The sequence below is a fragment of the Chenopodium album genome, chromosome 18 (genome assembly GCF_948465745.1).
Source record: "Chenopodium album chromosome 18, dcCheAlbu1.1, whole genome shotgun sequence".
Classification (NCBI taxonomy): domain Eukaryota; kingdom Viridiplantae; phylum Streptophyta; class Magnoliopsida; order Caryophyllales; family Amaranthaceae; genus Chenopodium; species Chenopodium album.
In genome coordinates this window covers 1718222-1737754 of record NC_137851.1, presented here as the reverse complement: position 1 = coordinate 1737754, position 19533 = coordinate 1718222, and the positions used below count along the sequence as shown (strand labels likewise).

Here is a 19533-nt window from a genome sequence, read left to right as displayed (position 1 = left end):
TTTAGCTCCAATCACTTCAGTTCAGTTGTTTTTAGTAAACCAGAACAAATCCTTAGTACCAATAACGTTTTACTAGAATTGCTAAAAACTGGAACTATTAGAGACTAGGAGGTTGTATTATGTATGAAGTATAAAGCATACTCGTGATTAAACTTAGAGCTGGCAAAAAGTCGTGTCGTGTTCGTATTTGGTCTCGTGTCAATTTCGTGTTGTTCAAAAATCTATCAAAAACCAGGTAAAATGTAAGATGGTTGCATAATTTGACCACTTTATCTAAACAGATCGTGTTCGATTTGATTTCGTGTCATGCCTTGTCGACTTTGTGTTTTCTCTCAGTAACTTCGTGTTCATGTCGTGTCGGTTTCAGTCGTGTTGTCGTGTCAGAGATTGCCAGCTCTTTAAACTAATGTTATGTTCTATTCATAAGTATTTCCATTTATAAGCGTAAACATAATGTGAAGCCAAGCTGAAGGTATGATGAGATTGGTGACAAAAGCTCATTTCATCAACAAATTGCCTCAAGCAAAAATTGGATTTATAAGTACTTTCTCCATCTCGTATCAGATGTCAAATTTTATCAATGTAATTATGTAAAAATACATGGGAATCATTTAATGTGATGCTTCTCACCAATTTTTTTTTTTTTTTTGAGACAATGATGCTTCTCACCCTTTAGATTTACCTGAAAGTGTTAAAAATTGGCTTTAAAGGCACATGAAATGATTTTGTTGTTTGTTTTGACAAATATTGTGTGACATCCTAAACAGGAAATTTTAAGAACTACCATGACGGAGAAAGTACTACTGCAACCAAGGACCATTCGTCTAGTGAACCTCCTAGCATAGTAAAACCCGATGGCGGTACATTGCTGGACAGCCAGGCCCAACTCCCATGAATTAGCACATCTGATATTTTGTCTCTTGTGACACAATTCTGGTTCCATACACAATGATCTTGGTAACACAACTCCTCCACTACTATTCATATTTCAGCGGCCAAATGTTTAGAATTGACAACAGCAAAACCATTGTCCCATTGATATTAGACATCTTATAAAAAAAATCACCTTCACATTAGTAACCAATAATGAGAAGCAAAACATCACAGGATAACGAGGATAACCCACTTCTATCTCTCAGACTAAAAATACAATCAGAAATACAAGATCAACACATCTCCAACATGAAAACATCCTCATAAGCTATAGTCCATGCTTAAATGTCACTGAAGAACATTTGTACATCAAGGCAGCACTTTTATCCAAATAGAACAAATCGAAAGTTGACAGCATATCAAATTTCTCATGTCAGATCATCGTCATCATTATCTTGGGCCTTCAGTTTTTCCTTCACTCTTAGAAGAAGAGTCGTCTTCCATGCGTCCTATGCATCAAAGTTCAAAAACAATCACAACAACGCACAAGGTAAAAATTGTCCCAAATACATTCCAGAAATCTAACTCACAGCTTGAGAACGGACACTAGACTAATAAAACATATGCTGACATCAGACTACTGTGCCTTATCCAGCAACAGATTGACTACACACAAAGGGGTGCAGCAATCTCACCAAAGAAAAAACGAGGGGGTTGGGGGGGAGTAAAGCAGTTACAATCTTCAGGAATTACTGGCACAGCAGTACACACTTTTCGAGGGGCATGGATTGTCCCCAAACAGCTATTACACTATAAACTAATTAACCTATAAAGCAAATTTTTAAATATCTGCAAGACTACAATTGCAGCAGTACATCCTTCTAAATCTAATGAACGACTTGTATAATGGGTTTTGGATTTTAGGTAGCAAACTAAAAACAATGTTGGACGTACAAGATGATTTCACACATACAAAATAGAACTAGTAGCGGATGACAATAAACCCAAGAGGCCACGAGTAATTTAAATGTTCTATCAAAGACAAAGGTATACTAGCGCTAGGCACATCCAAGGCTATTTGTTTTGCTCATTTGGAGAGAGAACTCCAATGAAGCAATGAGGAAAAGTGTTGAAACTAGCCTACACTCTAGTGTATAATAGACTCTCCCCAAGTCATTATATCCACCCAGTAGAGCATAAACTTTGACTTGGGTGTACTTGCCCTATAGCTGGACACATGCATGTATGTGGAAAATCGTAGGATGCCATGTGCATGGCAATATATAAACAAACAGTTAAAATTTCAGGAAAAGATCCATGCATATACTCATTTCATTCAGAAGAACATTAACAGTAAGTGAACTGATCTATTAACTGAAATTATACCAGTGGGGTCATGCTATCAAACTCTTTAACAAGATCCGTAAATTTTGCAACATCTTGGTCATCAATTGCAGAAGCCAAACCCTGCAACAACAAAACAAACCAGAAACCTCTTTCAGAATCAGCTCACACAATCCAAAACTTTTTTCATATCATACCAATGCTTCGTGTTATTCAAACTAATTAACTAACCTGACCTGGAAATCATTTTATCTGAAACTTGTACAAGTATATGAAATTGAAAATCTTGTTTGGTCTGAAATTATCTCAACTCGCTTCTTCTGAATTTATATGTTCTTTAAAATATCTTAACTTGTGTCAACTTATCTTGTCTGGAATAAGTTCAATAAGTTGAACAAGACAGAGCCTTCCAGCCAAAAATACATAGGAGTATAGGACATGACACAATTTTAAATAAACACCCAATATAACAGTAATTCAATGCCCACCATCCGCATTACTCACCTCAGTAAGATATTTTTGGAAAGACAATCATAAACCATTACTACTATGAAAACTTTTCACGTACATTTTGAAATAGTACAAGTGAAAAAAAAAACCGCATAAAGAGGGTAAAAATTATCTTCAAATTGCAAAAAAATCTAGAAGACGTCCTACATGATTGACCAACAATTGAAAATGCATTAAGAGACGGAAATGAGAAACTAGAGAAGAGGCAGTTATTTGGTTTAGCAATTTAATTGTTTATGGTAATTTACTCAAGTTTAGGTCGATACTGTGCCCAATAAAAAATCTCCCTGAATGGTATTACATTATGTATTAGACAACGTGTTTTTCCCAATCATTTGTCTTAAAAGCAATAGTTATTCCCCTAAATACATCTTTTGGATCAATATGCCAAAACATTTAACGGAAAAACATTAGATAACAGAGCATAGAAAACAAGAGAGATACCGAAAGCAATTTGTATTCACGAGTTCCCGCAAATGTCGGATCCAGATCCTGAAAATTCAAGAACGATATTATGAGAGTTCTGTACTACGAAATCAGAACTTCAAAGTTTCTACAATAAAATAGGGGAGAAAAAAACCTGATATTTTTCCAATGCATTGGTTATTGAAACAACATCGCCCTTACAAAGGTGGCAAAGCCCAGCATTGAGAAGGTGACCTTTAACTCCATATTTTAGCAATGAATTATTCAGAGATTGGCGTGCTATGTCTTCATAGATCTCAATTGCCTTCGGATACCTAAAAGAACCAATTAGTTCATGAATACACTAATTAATCTGTATCTAGCATTCACACTTAGAGAAAACCAAGCAGTGCATGATAAATGGTAAGGGACCCTCAGAAGTCCATCTGACAGGCAAAAAAAACAATGCAGAGAAACTTCTGTGGTAAGGTTACGGTGGACAGCTCAGAAAATACATATCAAATAAGGCATATTCATATACTGTCTAACAAACTATGTTGAAATCCCAGAGCATATTTAAGTTCCAAAGTCCAAATTGCCAGTAGTTTTTTTTTTATTTTTTTTATTAAGGAGATTTCCTAAATGTAGAATCCACATGCAGAGCCGCTAGTTGGTGATCCAGGAAGAATGGCAGGGGGATCAAAAAGGAGAAAGAATAGAAGTTAAGCAAAATCAACTTCATGTCTTTTGAGATTAACAAATAGAATTTTGTTTACCCAAGGCTCCCAGCCTGTCTTCTGGTTTTTGGCAATCAAATGTCAGCTTTGAGAGGTAAGAAAAAGGATTGTGCTCCAGTAAATACCAATAGTCTCCAAGAAATTCTCCCAAGACCAGCCAGAAACTCACAGGAAAGGAAATTATAAAATAAAAAAAAATTAATAATAATAAAAAATAAAAAATAAAAAAAAAAGCGATAAAGAAAGAAAGAAAGAAAAGAAAAAGTTCTGCGCTTCCATTCAACCATAGTTTGAAGAACACTAATAATATGATATTGCATCACCACGCAATTACATACTCCCATAAGATAAAATTTTGAAAGTTAAAATTACTCCAATAAAGCCAAAATGTCCTAGACACAAGAACCATTTTGCATCACAACTCAGCAATATAAGAAGCTAAGTTGCAGCGGGAATAGCCCACAAACAATTTTCCAGATTAAGCCACAAACAATTTTCCAGATTAACCATTAAATTTAAATCTCACGGGACATCAATGTAGTAAGTAAGTTTCTGATTCACTTCTATGCAGACAAACATATAGAATTCTCGCACAAAATATTACACTGAAGTACCTATTGTCCAATGCTCTAAAGTTCCACAAACAGACCAAGTTACTACCTCCGTTTCATATTATTTGCAACGATTTGACATAAAGTAGAGAGGAAAAATGTCTAATCGTTGCAAATAATATGAAATGGAGGTAGTATATTTTTTGCATGGTTTGAGTTCGATAAACAATCAAATTGTGACATCACTACTTAGTAACTTCAAGCATGAATATACAGGGTGGAAATACCGAGGAGCCAGCAATTAATGGTTTGACACAACATTTTTAGTAAAGCATATGTATGTTCCTACCGATAAATAAATAAAAAGGATCCACCATCAGAAATAACTAATGTCATGCCAATCCCTCGGTTATTGGACAATGCATGCAGCATCATATATAGTGAAAAGTTAGACCAGATGGCGAGCGGAACAAGCAATGCTTGATTGTTGAAAATGAAAGAAGGAAGGGGAAGAAGCATACTGTTCCAACTGTGCAGAATATTGTGCAACTTTCTGTCTGCACTGGTTTGCAGAGGTTGTCACCTCTTCACTTTGAAAAAGATCACCGGCTTTTGCATACCAAGCAATAATCTGATCCAAATTCTCATCAGTCTCATGTATCTCTGCGATTTCCTGTGCACAAGAGATAAATCCTGAGTGATAATGGTTATTGTAAATGTCAATAATCCTTTTTCTTTAAAAGATACATTAAAACCTATGCTATTTGTCACTCATACTGTACAGATTCAAAATTTGATAAATACCAAGCGAAATAGTTTCTGGCTGTCATCAAAACTACAAAAGTGACCTGATTAATGATAACGTAGAAATTTGCTAAAGAGAATATTGAAAGGAAGAACCACCAAGATATCAGAAAGAGATTAACTCACATACAAGTATCAACCACATAGAGAAAAACTGACTTACAACCATAAAGTTTACAAACATGAATTGTACCTTACAGTATCTTGCAGCCATATTGAGTCTTCCCATTTCAAGGAAGCTATTCACAGCTTGCTCCAAGCAAGATACAGCCTCTGAAAGGAATAAAAATTCAAAACATAAACACTCGTCTCAGCCAAAAAGTTGGTACCTAAGGCAAAAGGCCCACATATCAAAACTACTGGTAAATTAGCAATTCTTCCGGTAACATAATTTACTATATGCATCATTTTGACAATAAGAAAAAATAAAAAATACACAATAATTACAAAAAAGTGCAATTCAGCTGGATGTGTTTTGGCAAAATGTAGACCTCAGATAATCGGTCCCAAGTTCCCGGCACATATGACCAAATACTGCAAATCCCATTCCTTCCAGACAATTCAAGGCAGTTTAAATTTTACAGAAACAATTACAGCTATTAACTTAAAACATTTTACCAATTTATGCCAGTGTCTTGGGTCAAATAGGCTATTTCCTAAAAGCACCAGAGTTTATCCTACAACTGCATTGCCATTGACTAACTTGCCACTTTACCACAAAGATAAGGCCTTTGAAGTAATAAAGCTTTTTTCTATTAAGAACCCTTTTAAGAAAAGGAATGCAGACAAGTGATTTCGACAACATTGAGCATAGTATTCGACCAAGTTTCTCTTCCAGTCATTATTTTTTTAGCTGACAGATATAATTCCAATACATCAAAATATTATACTAAATGGTTAGCTAAAATTTCCACCAGTGTGTCTATCCACCTCTCTATACTCGTGTTCGGTGATAAAAAAAAATGACAAGAAAGAAACCTATGGCTTGACAATAGAAGACAAATGTAACTCCAAAAGGAAAAAGTTACCTAAGAGTTGATGAACTAGTAAGATGAGTAAAGATGAAAATACTTTCCAGAGATCAATAATTATACATCTTGAAGCACTTAATTAAAGTGCTCAAATGTGAATACAATTACTAAACCTGATATTGAGGTCGGTATTTTCTAGCTGTATCCCATGGCACTTTGATGATAACTATTAGCATGAATAAGTGTATGATTTTGTATGTTGATCACATAGTTAAAAATGTAACAGATAAGGAAGTAATTATTTCACTAGGGAACTCAAAAAATGAAAACACAATAAACATGCACTGTTCAACAAACATCACAATTCATTATTACCCTTGGATGAAGTCTTCTTATAAGCATGACCTGCCTCAGCATAAGCATTGGCAGCTTCATGTTTGCTCTCCACCTGCATACACGAAACTAAAATCACCATAACAACCACATACACGTAAACTTAAATTAAAAAATTTCCTCTTATGCAAACAATATTCACCTTCAAATAACAGTTTGCCAACTTAAGATAAGCAGCACCAGCCTTATCCCCTGAAAATCACAAACAACCAACATCGAGAATACATTATTAAGCATACTATACAATCATCAATCTCATCTTTCCTATTTCAGATATTGATAATTAGTGCACTCTACCAAAAACACAAATGATCAAAAACAATAATTCTGAAGATCAGTTTCAATCAACCACATCAAAAATTCAAAATGTACTTAGTCTCAGCCTCAATCAATTGGAAACTTATCGATCCTTATCACAAATCAGATCTATTTCCCTAAGAATACCAGAAAACAAGAATTCAATGCCGAACAACAAAAATGCGCATATTCATCTGATTTAAACAAACGAACATCAATTTTTCCATTTTTTTTTTTTTTTTCAAATCAATGCTAATACTAAAACAATACAGATAACAACAATCAATCACAAAAAATCAGATTCAACACACTCAAACAAATCATAAACCCTAACTATCCAACAATCGAACAAAACAAATCAAAATTCGATAAATTAATCATCGATCGATCAATCGAAATCAAATGATTGTATAATTAACTAAAATGATTGATTAAACAACAGAAAAAGAAAGAAATCATACAGGCTTTGGCAAGTTTGTAAGAATTGGCGGCTTTTTCGAACAATTCAGCAGCATCTTCGTGTTTGTTGCTGAATAATCCCCAACTAGTAAGCTTTTTCTCGGCTTTCTTCTCGAAATCATCTCCTCGTGCTATGTGATCACCCATTTTCGCTTTCTCTGCAAGTTTTTCTCTCTCCTGGTTTTTGTTTTCTCTCTCTTCGGTGGGCGATTTTCTGTTTTTCAGGCAGCGCGTGGGATGAGGATGTGTTCAATACTTAAAATGTGAAATGCCTGATTTTTTTTTTTTTGAAATGCCGAAAGGTATGGTGCTAAAGAATTATGGGCATGGAATTTTATTTTTTTTGTTAAAAAGTATAATCAACAAGAATATTTTTGTTGTGCTTATAATGATGTGGCATTGGAAAATTGATGATGATATGTTGAAATGGTCGCTTTGATCGGGGATTCTTGTTGCCTCTGATTTGATTTTTATCACGGTGGTTAAAATGTTTAATGCCCCATGACTTAGGAAGAGATTGGGTTTTTTTTAGTTGATTTAGATAATTTGATCTTATAATAACGACTTGGAAGGAATTGATCTAAAGATGGTTGGACTTGGTTCATTTGATAGTTGAAGTATCTGGTTATTATGGTAAAACTCTCCTTCAGACAATGGTAATTGTATATGAGTATTAAATACATTACGGTGAGAACAAGAAGAAACATCATTTAAGATTTTAAGCGTTATTGTCCTTGTAAGTTAAGTTTGAAATCAAAGTGTTGCACAATTCTGTTTTATTCCATTATTGTTCATCATTTAGACATATATTGATTGCCAAAACTTTTAATATACGAAGTACTCTATTATAGCAAACAAGAAAAATTCACGCATTCATATGGTGAGATGATCAAAAGGGCATTTCTAAACACTTACACTCATGTGACAAATACTACATCTGATTTTTTTTTTTTGTTGCAACTTTAGTGTATTATTTGAGAGATATAAAATATTCCAAAGTAGCAACTAAAAAAAATCGGATTTAGTATTACTTTCTCAATTCTCCCCTGTGCCAACAACGATTCAATCTCCATATGGTATCTAGAGAGAGGGGAAAAAAAGAAAGAAAGTAAAACTAATGAAAAGTTTAGTCAACAAAAATATAAGATTAGTCGTTTAGCTTCTCACTCTTGCTCAAATCAGCAATTTTAACGTTGTTTTTTTTTTTTCTCAATCCAATATACTAAAAGTTTTTTTAAATGACATTCAGAATTTCCAATAGGCCCACCCACCTCATTCCAATATATTCTTGCAAGAATACAATCCCTAAATAAGTAAATATATGCACGTCACAACTCTCATGTTAATGTACAACCTTATGCAATTTCGATATATTCTAAACATGTTTTTTTAATCACCTACGTATTTCTAGCGGTAAGAGAAGTTAATGAATTTTATTGAGCAAACAGAGGTAATTATATTAGTGGATTCTTCCTACAAAAGTATGTCATAGGTGAAAGATTAGTTGTAATTTTGTAACCTTAAGTCATTTATTATTTTACGTTCTCTAATGAGTACTACTTATAAGTTATAAGAACTTCGAAGTGGACAAGACTTGGTGCGTAGGTAGGGCTTAGGAGGAAATGGCGCTGAGTTAAGTTGAGCCCAATAATACAAAGCAGGATTAAGTTACCCAATCCATACGGTAACGTTGTTTGGGGCCATGGGTTATGTGCTGTTGGAGCACAGACAGCAAATGACAAGTTATTGGCTCCAATGTCAAGCAATAACAATTGCGAATCATGCCACATTAGGATTCAAGTGGATTTGACCATTTCGTTTGAACTGAACTGAATTAAATTAAATTATAGTATAAAATAATACAATATGTTAAAATTAATACTTGCATGTAAAATAATATACTCCGTATGTTATAATAACAAATCTAATACGAGGTAATATTAATATATTTCGCATTTATTCAACCTCACATCTCAATATTATCATAGTACTTTGTACTCAATGATTATAATTACTCGTATTAATTAGCATTTGACTCTTCTAGTGATCATCCTTTATACGAAGTATTTTAAATAAATAAGTTTTGATTTGCACAATACTAGCACGTATCTTTTTTTATTTCAATGGATTTTTCTGATTTAGTTAATAAAAATTCAATGTCATGTTAAATAATACTCCGTACCAATGATATGTTTTTTTTTTTATAAGATTAAAAAACAAATTCTCTTCAATTAAATAATGTATATGTGTCCTACAAAGATGTATATCTGTTTTATTAAAAAAAATATATACATACGTATATATTATTTATTAATTATTTTTTTAAGGTAAGAAGAAAAACCATGACCAGACTCTCAAGACTCACGATTGTTTTGGTCCAATATTTGCGAGTCAAATACTTTAAATGTGAGGGGAAATGATAAAGGATCCTCACCTTCAATAAGCTGGAAGGTACAATATTTCCCACTAAATCAATCTTAGCTTGGTAATATAAATGAATATATATACTCATTTGAAATACCACATTGATACACCGACGATCAAGCTGACATGTCTGATAAGGCATAATAAATAATAAAAGGACAAGTGGAAGTAGAAGAGGTCTAAATCAAGCATGGAATAAAACAAAAACAAGAGGAAATAAGTGACTCAAATCATGCCCATTAAGAGCCAGTTCATTTGATTAGGTTTACCCTCTATTGATCCACAATTGCCCCAAAATGGGGCCGAAACACAGATGAGAATTGAGTCAAACAATAATGTCATTTCTCTATATTTATGTTTCCTTTCCAATAATAACACACTTTGCCTAAGTTTTTGAATTATATATTATGTTAATTACATGTCGTGTTACGTTTCCTAACCACACGAAAATTCATTGCTATTGTCATTAATCATTGTCGTCATCTAGGCGCAAAACTCTTACTTTTATCAGGTATCTTCTTAAGTTTCAAGTAATTGTATTTATGGTTTAGATAGAAGGTTCAATACGCTATTTGTCATTTTCATTACTAGTACTTTCGATTTTATTTGTGATAGGGTATAGGTGTTAAGCCGGCTTATTTTATGTGTGATTTCTTAAAGCGAAGATGAGTCATTTCAGCTACTAATTTATATTAAGGTTGTATTTACTGCACAAAGAAATGAGGGAAGTGAAAAAGCACGAGAATTTGAAAATTAAGATAAGAAGAGGTGATAACACCATATAGAGAGTAGTTTTGAATACTCAAAGAGAATCACAAACCATTGAGTGAGTTACATTTGTATATACAATCATGTTCCCGAGAAATCAACCCTTATATTTATATTTAACTACTCTGTATTTGAGTACAATGAAAATAAACAATCTAATATTTAAAGCTCATTGGACTTTCATTTAAATTGACATTATCTCAAACAAAATAGGGAGTCAATACTCACCAAATATATTGTTTTTTAAGACCTTAATCTATCACATTATCCCACTTATTTTATACTAGAATTGAGTTGGTCAATAAGTTAAAATAAATTTAGTTAATATACATTAAGGAATATTGTAAAATTCAAATTGTTACATATATTAAGAAATGAAAGAAATATATAAATTGTGTACTCCATATCATATGTAAAGTCATATAAAGCATCCACAATTATACAGATAATATGAGATTGAATTATGTAAGGTTGTAAACACATTGTATACAATACACTCATTACGACCTTACGGGATCAGTAAAAAAAAAAAAAAAAAAAAAAAAAACATAGTACCACATACCGCTTTCAATGACCAAAAATATCAAATTCTATATGGATAGCCGTGTGCTAGACTGGGTTTTATCCATTTTTACAAGATCTAAAAAGAAAGCCAACTTTCTCAAGCCAACTCTCTCTATTTATATTCTTAACTTTCTCAGTCTTTCTCAATCATATACGCAGGCACAAAATCTAGCTTAAAAAGGGGCAACATCACAAAACTTAGCTTCAAATCTTCAAACCCCACCAAAAAAAATCCCCAGAAAATGAAGGGAAAAGAAGACGGAGAAACAGAATCAAGAATTGAAATCCCTTTACTGGAGAAATTGGATGATGAAGAAGAATCAGGAGGAAAGGGGGCAAGTTTAGCAAGTGCAGTATTCAATATATCAACTACTATGATTGGGGCTGGAATTATGTCAATTCCTGCAACTTTTAAGGTTTTGGGTGTTTTTCCAGCTTTGATTGTTCTTGTAATTGTTGCAATTATGGGAGATATTACTGGAGAATATATGTTAAGGTATACTCATTCTGGAAAGTCAACTACTTATGCTGGATTGATGGGGGAGTCTTTTGGAAGAGTTGGTTCTCTTGCTTTGCAAATTTGTGTTATGATTACTAGTTTTGGGTGTCTTATCATCTATCTCATTATTATTGGTAAGTTGGGTTTTTTCCTTAATCTCTTTCTCTCTTTTTTTTTTCTTTTTTTTTTTTTTCTTTTTAATATATACATAATGGATATTTAATTTTCATATTATTTGTGTATTTGGTGGTTTGTTTGAATATATGGATTAATATTGATGAACTTTTGGATAACTATTAAGATGGCTATTGGGAAATCAGACCAAGTATTTGAGGGTCTCCTATAGGTTATAAGCTTATAACCCCGACTCCATGTTATCCGGACACTTTATTTTACCTCATATACTTGGATGACCAATGTAAGAATGAAAGAATCTAAGGGTGTTGGGTGTCCTATATGTTATGACCCTATGTTATCCGGACTCTTTATTTTACCCGAGTGTGACCACAGATGTAAGAATTTGAGGGTATCTTCTGAGAGTTATGACCCTATGTTGTATGCGCTCGTATTGGTAACCATGAACTTTTGCTTCATAAATTAGCAATGTTTGACACTTGAACGCGTACAATATGATATTGATATACTGATAATATGGACTCGTCGTGGACCAATAAAATGATACTATGTAGTTTGTTGATTGGCTGTCTTGTTTGTATATTTTTGGTGTATAATTCTTGTAAAAATGCTTCAATATTAGCCCTGCATGTATGTGTGGTCATGTGGTGCTTGTCTGGAAAATAAATTGGCATAATAACAGCTTCATAATCTGATGAATGACTAAACTTGGAGGGTGAAAGTATAATTTGTAGTTGGTTTCCTGCAACTGGTCTAAGTATTGATGGTTAATGGGCACTAAACTGCAATTTGTCCACTAATTAATCTAAGAAAGGTACATGCCTGTCTCTGTATGATTCCTAAACTCATAATCCATTTATTGTCATGGACCTGAGAAACATGTGGCAAGGAGACACATCAAACTAGTCTTTAAGAGTTTTCAACTTCTGGAACACTTAATAGAGTTGAAAATGAAAGTTATAATTATTCATGCGAAATTGCTAATGGTATGTTCTGGTAAATTTTCATGCAACTGTATTACAAAAACCTGCTCTAGGTCTTTAACCAATAATATTTTTGTGGTTAGCCTCATTAGCTAATATAGCTATCATAACCTGAAACAGTAGAATCTATCCGATTGATCAGAATCCTGTTACTTTACGGTTTTACATGGGATTAACAACTTTTTTTTTCCCTTTTTATTTCCTTTCAGGGGATGTGCTTTCTGGAACCCATTCCGGGAGCACCATCCACACTGGACTACTACAGGAATGGTTTGGGTTTTATTGGTGGACTTCGCGTGCCTTTGCAATTCTCTTTGTGGTGCTTCTTGTTATCCTTCCTCTGGTGTTGTTTCGTCGTGTAGGTCAGTACTTCAGACAGGCCTGTAAAATTAATATTCCCTGTGGCTAATGGATATTGCTTGTGTCAATATTGTTTGGAATTCTGCTGTTTTATTTCAACTTCTTACCTTGTCCTTATTTTGCTATTCAGATTCACTTAGGTACACGTCATTATTGGCAATTCTCCTTGCCTTAGTGTTTGTTGTCATATCCTCAATATTGGCAATAGAAGCAATGTTGGAAGGAAAAACACAAAACCTGAAGCTAGTGCCTGATTTTTCCCGTCAAGGCTCAATCCTCAGTCTTTTTACCACCATCCCAGTTTTTATGACTGCTTTTGGATATCAACTCAATGGTAAAGCTGAACACTATGCTATCGGCTGTTAGTTTCTTATTGCTTCTCGGGTTGCTAATATTGTACCTGTTGGGTTTTCCTCCTTTTCTTTCTTTCCTTTTCTAGTTTTAAATTCTTGATCTCTTATTGTTCGATATGGTACTGGAATAAGTTAGGCAGAACATAGTTTTATGCTGCTGGTTAAATTGTAAAAGTACATTGAAATTTGGAGTAATTTAAAGAAACTGATAGACATGTGAAATGATAATAATCAACTTGAGGCCGTGTCCATATTTTCTTCACCCAACAATTTACTATTTTTGATTTTAATTTTTTAAAAAGCATAAATCTGTACCAGTGCATCTGTGCATGTAGCTGTTCTCAGCAAGTCAGCATTGATATTCATTTGAATTTACTATATTTTGCAGTTCATCCTATTAGGGCAGAGCTTGGAGAACCTTCAGACATGAGATTGGCTATCAGGATATCACTTGTCATATGCGCTCTCTTTTATTTCTGTATCGGATTCTTCGGTTATCTATTATTTGGGGATTCTATTGATGCGGACATGCTGGTGAACTTCGATCAGATTGGTCATGGTACTATGATCGGGTTAGTAATCAATGCCATTGTTCGATTAAGCTATGCAGTTCATCTCATGCTGGTGTTTCCTTTGATAAATTTCTGTCTGAGAGCCAATTTAGACGAGCTCTTCTTCCCGGACAAGCCTGACTTAGCCAAAGACACACCAAGATTCATATGCCTCACGTCTATACAACTTGTCCTTGCTTATCTAGTTGCAATCGCCATACCAAGCATATGGTATTGCTTCCAGATACTGGGTTCAACAACTGTTGTTTTCCTCATACTCATATTTCCATCCTCTATCATTCTAAGGTACTTTTTTAGCAAATTTTAATTTGGTGCTGTTCAGATGCTTGTTAATATGTTAGTTGGCAAAGGTTTTGACGGTAATTATTGGCAGGGATATTCACGGGATCTCTACATCATGGGACAAGGTGGTCGCAGTCTTGCTTGTACTTGCTGCGCTATTTACCAGCACAATTGCTATGTGGACCAATTTGTCCACTCCTTCGGGGAGTACAGCCTAACTGTTTTCTCGCAGTCACCCACATTTTAGCGGGTTTTATAGTTGATCGTGATTTGTGCACTTCAGTTCTAGCTGAAGTTTGCTGATCTGGTGATCACACTGGTCAGTTTATCCGTCTCTCTTATTCGTCAGGCTTCATTTATCTTCCGCGCCTGGATTTTCCTGAATTGACACATTTTCTTGTGGTGGTTGATTTAAACAAATGTATATTCTTCCTGTAAAATGTAAATATTCTTTTCTGAACCACATCTATCTCTACCAACAAGAGAGAGCTGGTCTGAGCCTCTTTGGTTGAAGCTTCTTAGCATGCTGAATTGATTGTTGGAGTTCTCATACTTGTCAGTGAAACGTTAAGGTGAAGGGAAGGCGCTTGTTTTTTATATTGTGGCTGAATGGAATTTGTCAAACCTGCGAATGAACATATCAAAGTGGTAGCAATTGCAGCATCGGATCCTCGGTCCAAAGTGCAAGGGGTCCTGTAGACCTGTAGTTTGTGAGATCTATGTTGTTACTATCCTTACAAAATGCTCAATTGTAAATTGTGTTGTATCAGTAGCTCAATATCTTTGGCTCCTGAACAGTGATTTTAGTTTATGCAATCATTCTGTTTGTTACTGATCTTGCATGGTATTGATTCATGTAGTCATGTTAGAAATACTCGTAAAACTTAGGCTCTATACCACATCATTGTAAATTTCCTGTTTTCAGCTTTAAGAGTTTGAAAGGGTAAAAACAATATAAGTTATACTCCGTAAAAAAAAAAAAAAAAGTTAAATAAATAAAAATAAATGAAATTTAGTCATACCTCTTACTTATACTCCGTAACATTTATGTTCATTGAGAAATTGTAAACAAAAAAACGATAAAGATTATAGCACTTAGCGAGTTAACGGCCGTTTACTAGGCTACAATATGTCAATACGTGCTTGGTTGGCAAGGGCAATGTTGTCTACTTGTCTGTGTCGACTGTCAAGTGTCCCACATGACCTTATTGCTAAATTGCTAATACTCGATGATGCTTGTAGATTGTTCTAAAGCAAGTAATCAGGTATGGACCCAGCGAGTTGGCCCAGAAAAATCGGGCTAAGTTTCGCATGATGTAGCTGGGTCCAGTTTCACAAAAAAAATTCATCGGATGCATTATCTTTGTGTTGGGACCTTACGATAGGTTTAGGTAGTCAACATTAAGGCCCCATTTAATTTGTTGTAAAATAGTTTTGTTTTTTTACAAGATCCCTTTTTCATGTTTTTTCTATTTTCTATTAGTAAAGTTTTTGTGTTTATTCTGTTATTTGTTTTTTTTTTAAAAAAAAACAAAATATATAAAATCAGATAGAGTATTAGAGTGAAAATTAATAGTTTGATTTTAATAATCAAAGGGAAGAAATTCTCTTTGCTTCGTATTATTTATTGTATCATTTGACATTAATTTAATGTATACTAATATATTAAAAGGTGTTTATAAAAATATAACATTTCTTTATGCCACATCATCACCAAAGCAACCCACGTTACTTCGTATAAAAGTATAAGAGTAAGGGGATTCAAACACCCAACCACTTATAACAAAGTTGACTATTTAACCATCTTAGCTAGTGGTGGGCATGGGCCGTGCCGGGCCTGCCGTGGGCCGTGCCTAGGCGGGCCATGAACAGTGTCGTGCCGGGCCGTGCCGGCCCACGGTGGAGGCGGGCCGTGCCGTGCCGTGCCGGCCTTCAAGGTTTCCCTGTCCACGGCACGGCACGGCCCACCGTGCCGGTCGTGCCGTGCCGGGCCGCCCGTCGTGCCGGCCACCGTGCCGGCCCACGGTGGAGGCGGGCCGTGCCGGCCCACGGGCCACGGCTTACCCTTTTTTCTTTTTTTTTTTTAAAAAAAAAAATTAAAAAAAACTTTAAAAAAACTTGAATTTTTTTTATGAAAGAAAAAATTGAATTGAATAATTATACAATTTAATATTTGAATTTAATAATTATTAAATTTTTTATGGAGTTAAGTTATATTAAATATTGTTTAAATTATATTAATATTTATTGTTCATTCATAATTTACTATATATCATATTATTCATATAACTATATAAGTATTAGACAAAAATTAAATAACAATATAACATATTCCATAAAATTAAAAGTTGAAAAAATTCATTCATAAAAATTTATTAAGTAAAAGATAATATGAAGTACAAGTGTACAACTAACAATAATTGATGAATAACTTATTTTGTTATTTTATTATACGGCTAATGTTAATAGAGTACATAGCCAACATAGGAAATACTAACATTTTCACTAATTAATAGAGTACATAGGAAATACTAGAATTTTCGCTAATTAATATTAATTCTCGAGTTGTTGGTAATCTTCAATCAAGGTCTTCATTATCTTCTTCGTCTTCATCTTCGGCTTCATGTTCACTAGCTAATGCGGAGGAGCTAGTTGAACCAGAACGATCGGAACCATCGATGTTGTCGTTGGCCGTAAAAGTACGATCTTGGATGCGTTCTTGGGCATCCATCCAATCCTTCAAGCAAACACACATTTCTAGTGTTTCGGGCTTCAAACTTGTTCTTCTATCGTCTAGAACCCTTCCCGAAGCACTAAAAGCTCGTTCCGAGGCAACGGAGGAGGCTTGGATGCTGAAAATATCACGTGCCATTGCCGCCAAAATTGGATGCTTTGTGCTTTGGGATTTCCACCAATCTAGGATGTCCATCCCCAACCTCGAATCTTCGTCCAAGCCTTTCATGAAGTCGTAGTTTAAGTACATTTGCAACTCCGAAACATCGCTTTGTGTTCGCCTTGATGATGATCCACTACCTGAAAACTTAGATAACATGTTAGCAGCTTGGGCCGCCAAACTTTTGCCCGTTTTACTTACGCTTTTGGATGTTTGAGAAGGGGCAAAATGAGTGACGGTTCCATATTTAGATTCATAAACTCTATATAACTCAAAAAATTTATCTTTCACATGATTTTTATATTGTTCGACACCATCACCGAGTTGCATGCATTCATAGTAAATATCAATTAGCATAAATGTGCCATCATACTTTGATCTAGGATCTAAAATAGAAGCAAACATATAAACCATAGGAAGCTTAGTGTAATATTTACGCCATTTAGCCTCCATTTGTGGAACATAATCATTGTAATCTTGTTGTGATCGATGTTCATAAAGAAGTTGAGCAAATAAACATGCATTTTGAAGGAAAGAATGAATGCAAGGAACATAAACAGAAGAAAAACAGTGAGTCATACTATATAATAATTGTAAAAATTGCATATATTTTTCACAATTATCCCAATCGGAGTCTGCTATCATGAATTGTGGATACTTATTATTGTAAAACAATGAAAATGGAACTCTATACGAAAGTGCCTGACTCAACATGTCATAGGTGGAGTTCCACCTAGTTGGACAATCCGTTTTAATTCTAATAGGCTTTATCTTATTTTGCTTAAGATATCGCCTCCATTCCTGATACCTACTGCTAGAAGACATAATAGACAAAACAGCATTTCGAATTTTGGAATAGTATGGACCAATTGCTTCTTGTCCATCCTTAACACACAAGTTTAAAACATGACAAATGCATCTAATATGTAATGCATCTCCATCCATTATGACATTATGCAAGTTTGGTTTAATTAGATTAGCACTAGCTGTCATGGATGTTGCATTATCAAACGTCATGGACATGATTTTGTCCCTAAGACAATATTCATCAAGAGCACTCATAATACAATTAGAAATATTAAAGGCCGTATGGGGGTATTCAAGCAATTTGAAATAAATAATACGTTTTTGCAATAACCATTCACTATCAACCCAATGACAAGTAACACACAAATAATGTAAACCATAACCACCATCCCATGCATCAGAAGTTATAGAAACTCTTGAAGTAAGAGTTTTAAGTTCTTCAATTAATTTCATTTTGTATTCTAAGTAAGTTTTCATGGCAGCTGTTTTAACGGTTTTTCGGGAGATTTTTTTGTGTTGGGGTTGTAGTGCTCGTTTAATGTAATTGTTAAACGGATCACTTTCAGCAAAAAGAAAAGGTTGTTCGGCTTGGACTATCATTCTCCCAAGTTCATCCCTATCCCTCTCATAATTGTAAGTGAATCCATAAGGATGGAATTGAGAAATTTTTGGTTGAGTTGGGTCAGTACTAGGGGCACCACATTTTTCACTGTGTCGGTTTAGGTGCCCCGTACCGCCTTTGGCTGGAGCCGAATAAATATTACCACAAGTTTTACACTTGGCTTTTTCACCATCTCTACTTAACAAGAAATATTGCCAACATTTACTCTTTCGGTTTTTCAAAAGGGTCATTTCTTCTTCGGTGTACCATTCAATGAATGGGTTATCAGATGGGGGAATAGTATTTTGGACGGATGGGTCACTAGAGCCGGCAGGTTGTGTGTTGCTTGCTTGAGTTGTTTGATAGTTAAATTCAAAAGGCATATCATGTGCGGAGGCATAATAAGGTGGAGATTGGGTGCTTTGCCATGGTTGGAATGTCCCTTGTTGATCTAATCCGGTGGGAAAATCGGTAGAAAACCCGGGGTGGGTGGTGGCCATTGTAGGGATTTGCATAGTAGGGATTTGCATTGTAGGGGGGGGCATAGAAGAGCCTTCCAATGGTCGTTTAGATTTGGCTTTTTTAGAGGAGGATTGGTTCGGGTTTGATGCCATGATTAATTAAGATTATTAACTAATAAATAATAATTAACAACAATATTAACAATTATAACAAATTAACAATTATAAGTTTATAACACTAACAAAGTAACAAATTATAACAAATTATAACAATTAACAAGTATAAGTAAGTTTTTTTTCTTAATTATTACTTAATTAGTAAGTTAATAAATTTTCAAAAATAATTATAATAATAGTAGATTATCTAAATCAATGAGATCCCAGGTAGGTTATGGTTAGGATCGACGTTGTCCAGAGCCCAAATCCCGCCTTAGACAGATTTCAACAATCCAAATAACCCACAATTAAAATAGAAATTAGTTTTTAT

At 34.4% G+C, this 19533-nt stretch overlaps 2 protein-coding genes across 3 annotated transcripts; one reads left to right on the top strand and one right to left on the bottom strand.

Annotated features, from left to right (window-relative positions):
- Positions 1 to 1002: 1002 nt before the first annotated feature.
- LOC145592619 (alpha-soluble NSF attachment protein 2-like) lies at positions 1003 to 7638 on the bottom strand. Its single transcript, XM_081649123.1, has 9 exons — positions 7347 to 7638; positions 6731 to 6780; positions 6571 to 6643; positions 5418 to 5497; positions 4942 to 5093; positions 3308 to 3467; positions 3172 to 3219; positions 2260 to 2340; positions 1003 to 1382 (listed from the first exon to the last, which is right to left on the bottom strand). Exons 1-9 carry the CDS (start codon positions 7489 to 7491, stop codon positions 1302 to 1304), a joined length of 870 nt encoding a protein of 289 aa, XP_081505249.1. The 5' UTR covers positions 7492 to 7638; the 3' UTR covers positions 1003 to 1301.
- Positions 7639 to 11138: 3500 nt separating this feature from the next.
- On the top strand, positions 11139 to 15119 carry LOC145591127 (amino acid transporter AVT6C-like). 2 transcript variants are annotated; one of them, XR_014102249.1, is made up of 6 exons: positions 11139 to 11733; positions 12927 to 13079; positions 13208 to 13411; positions 13819 to 14287; positions 14376 to 14603; positions 14845 to 15119. XR_014102249.1 is itself a non-coding variant. In XM_081647530.1 (5 exons), the coding sequence occupies exons 1-5, from the start codon at positions 11343 to 11345 to the stop codon at positions 14500 to 14502; spliced, it is 1344 nt and encodes a 447-aa protein (XP_081503656.1). In that variant the 5' UTR covers positions 11139 to 11342; the 3' UTR covers positions 14503 to 15119. The 2 variants fall into 2 exon arrangements, 1 of the variants encoding a protein (XP_081503656.1); XM_081647530.1 differs by having other exon boundaries at positions 14376 to 15119.
- Positions 15120 to 19533: the final 4414 nt, after the last annotated feature.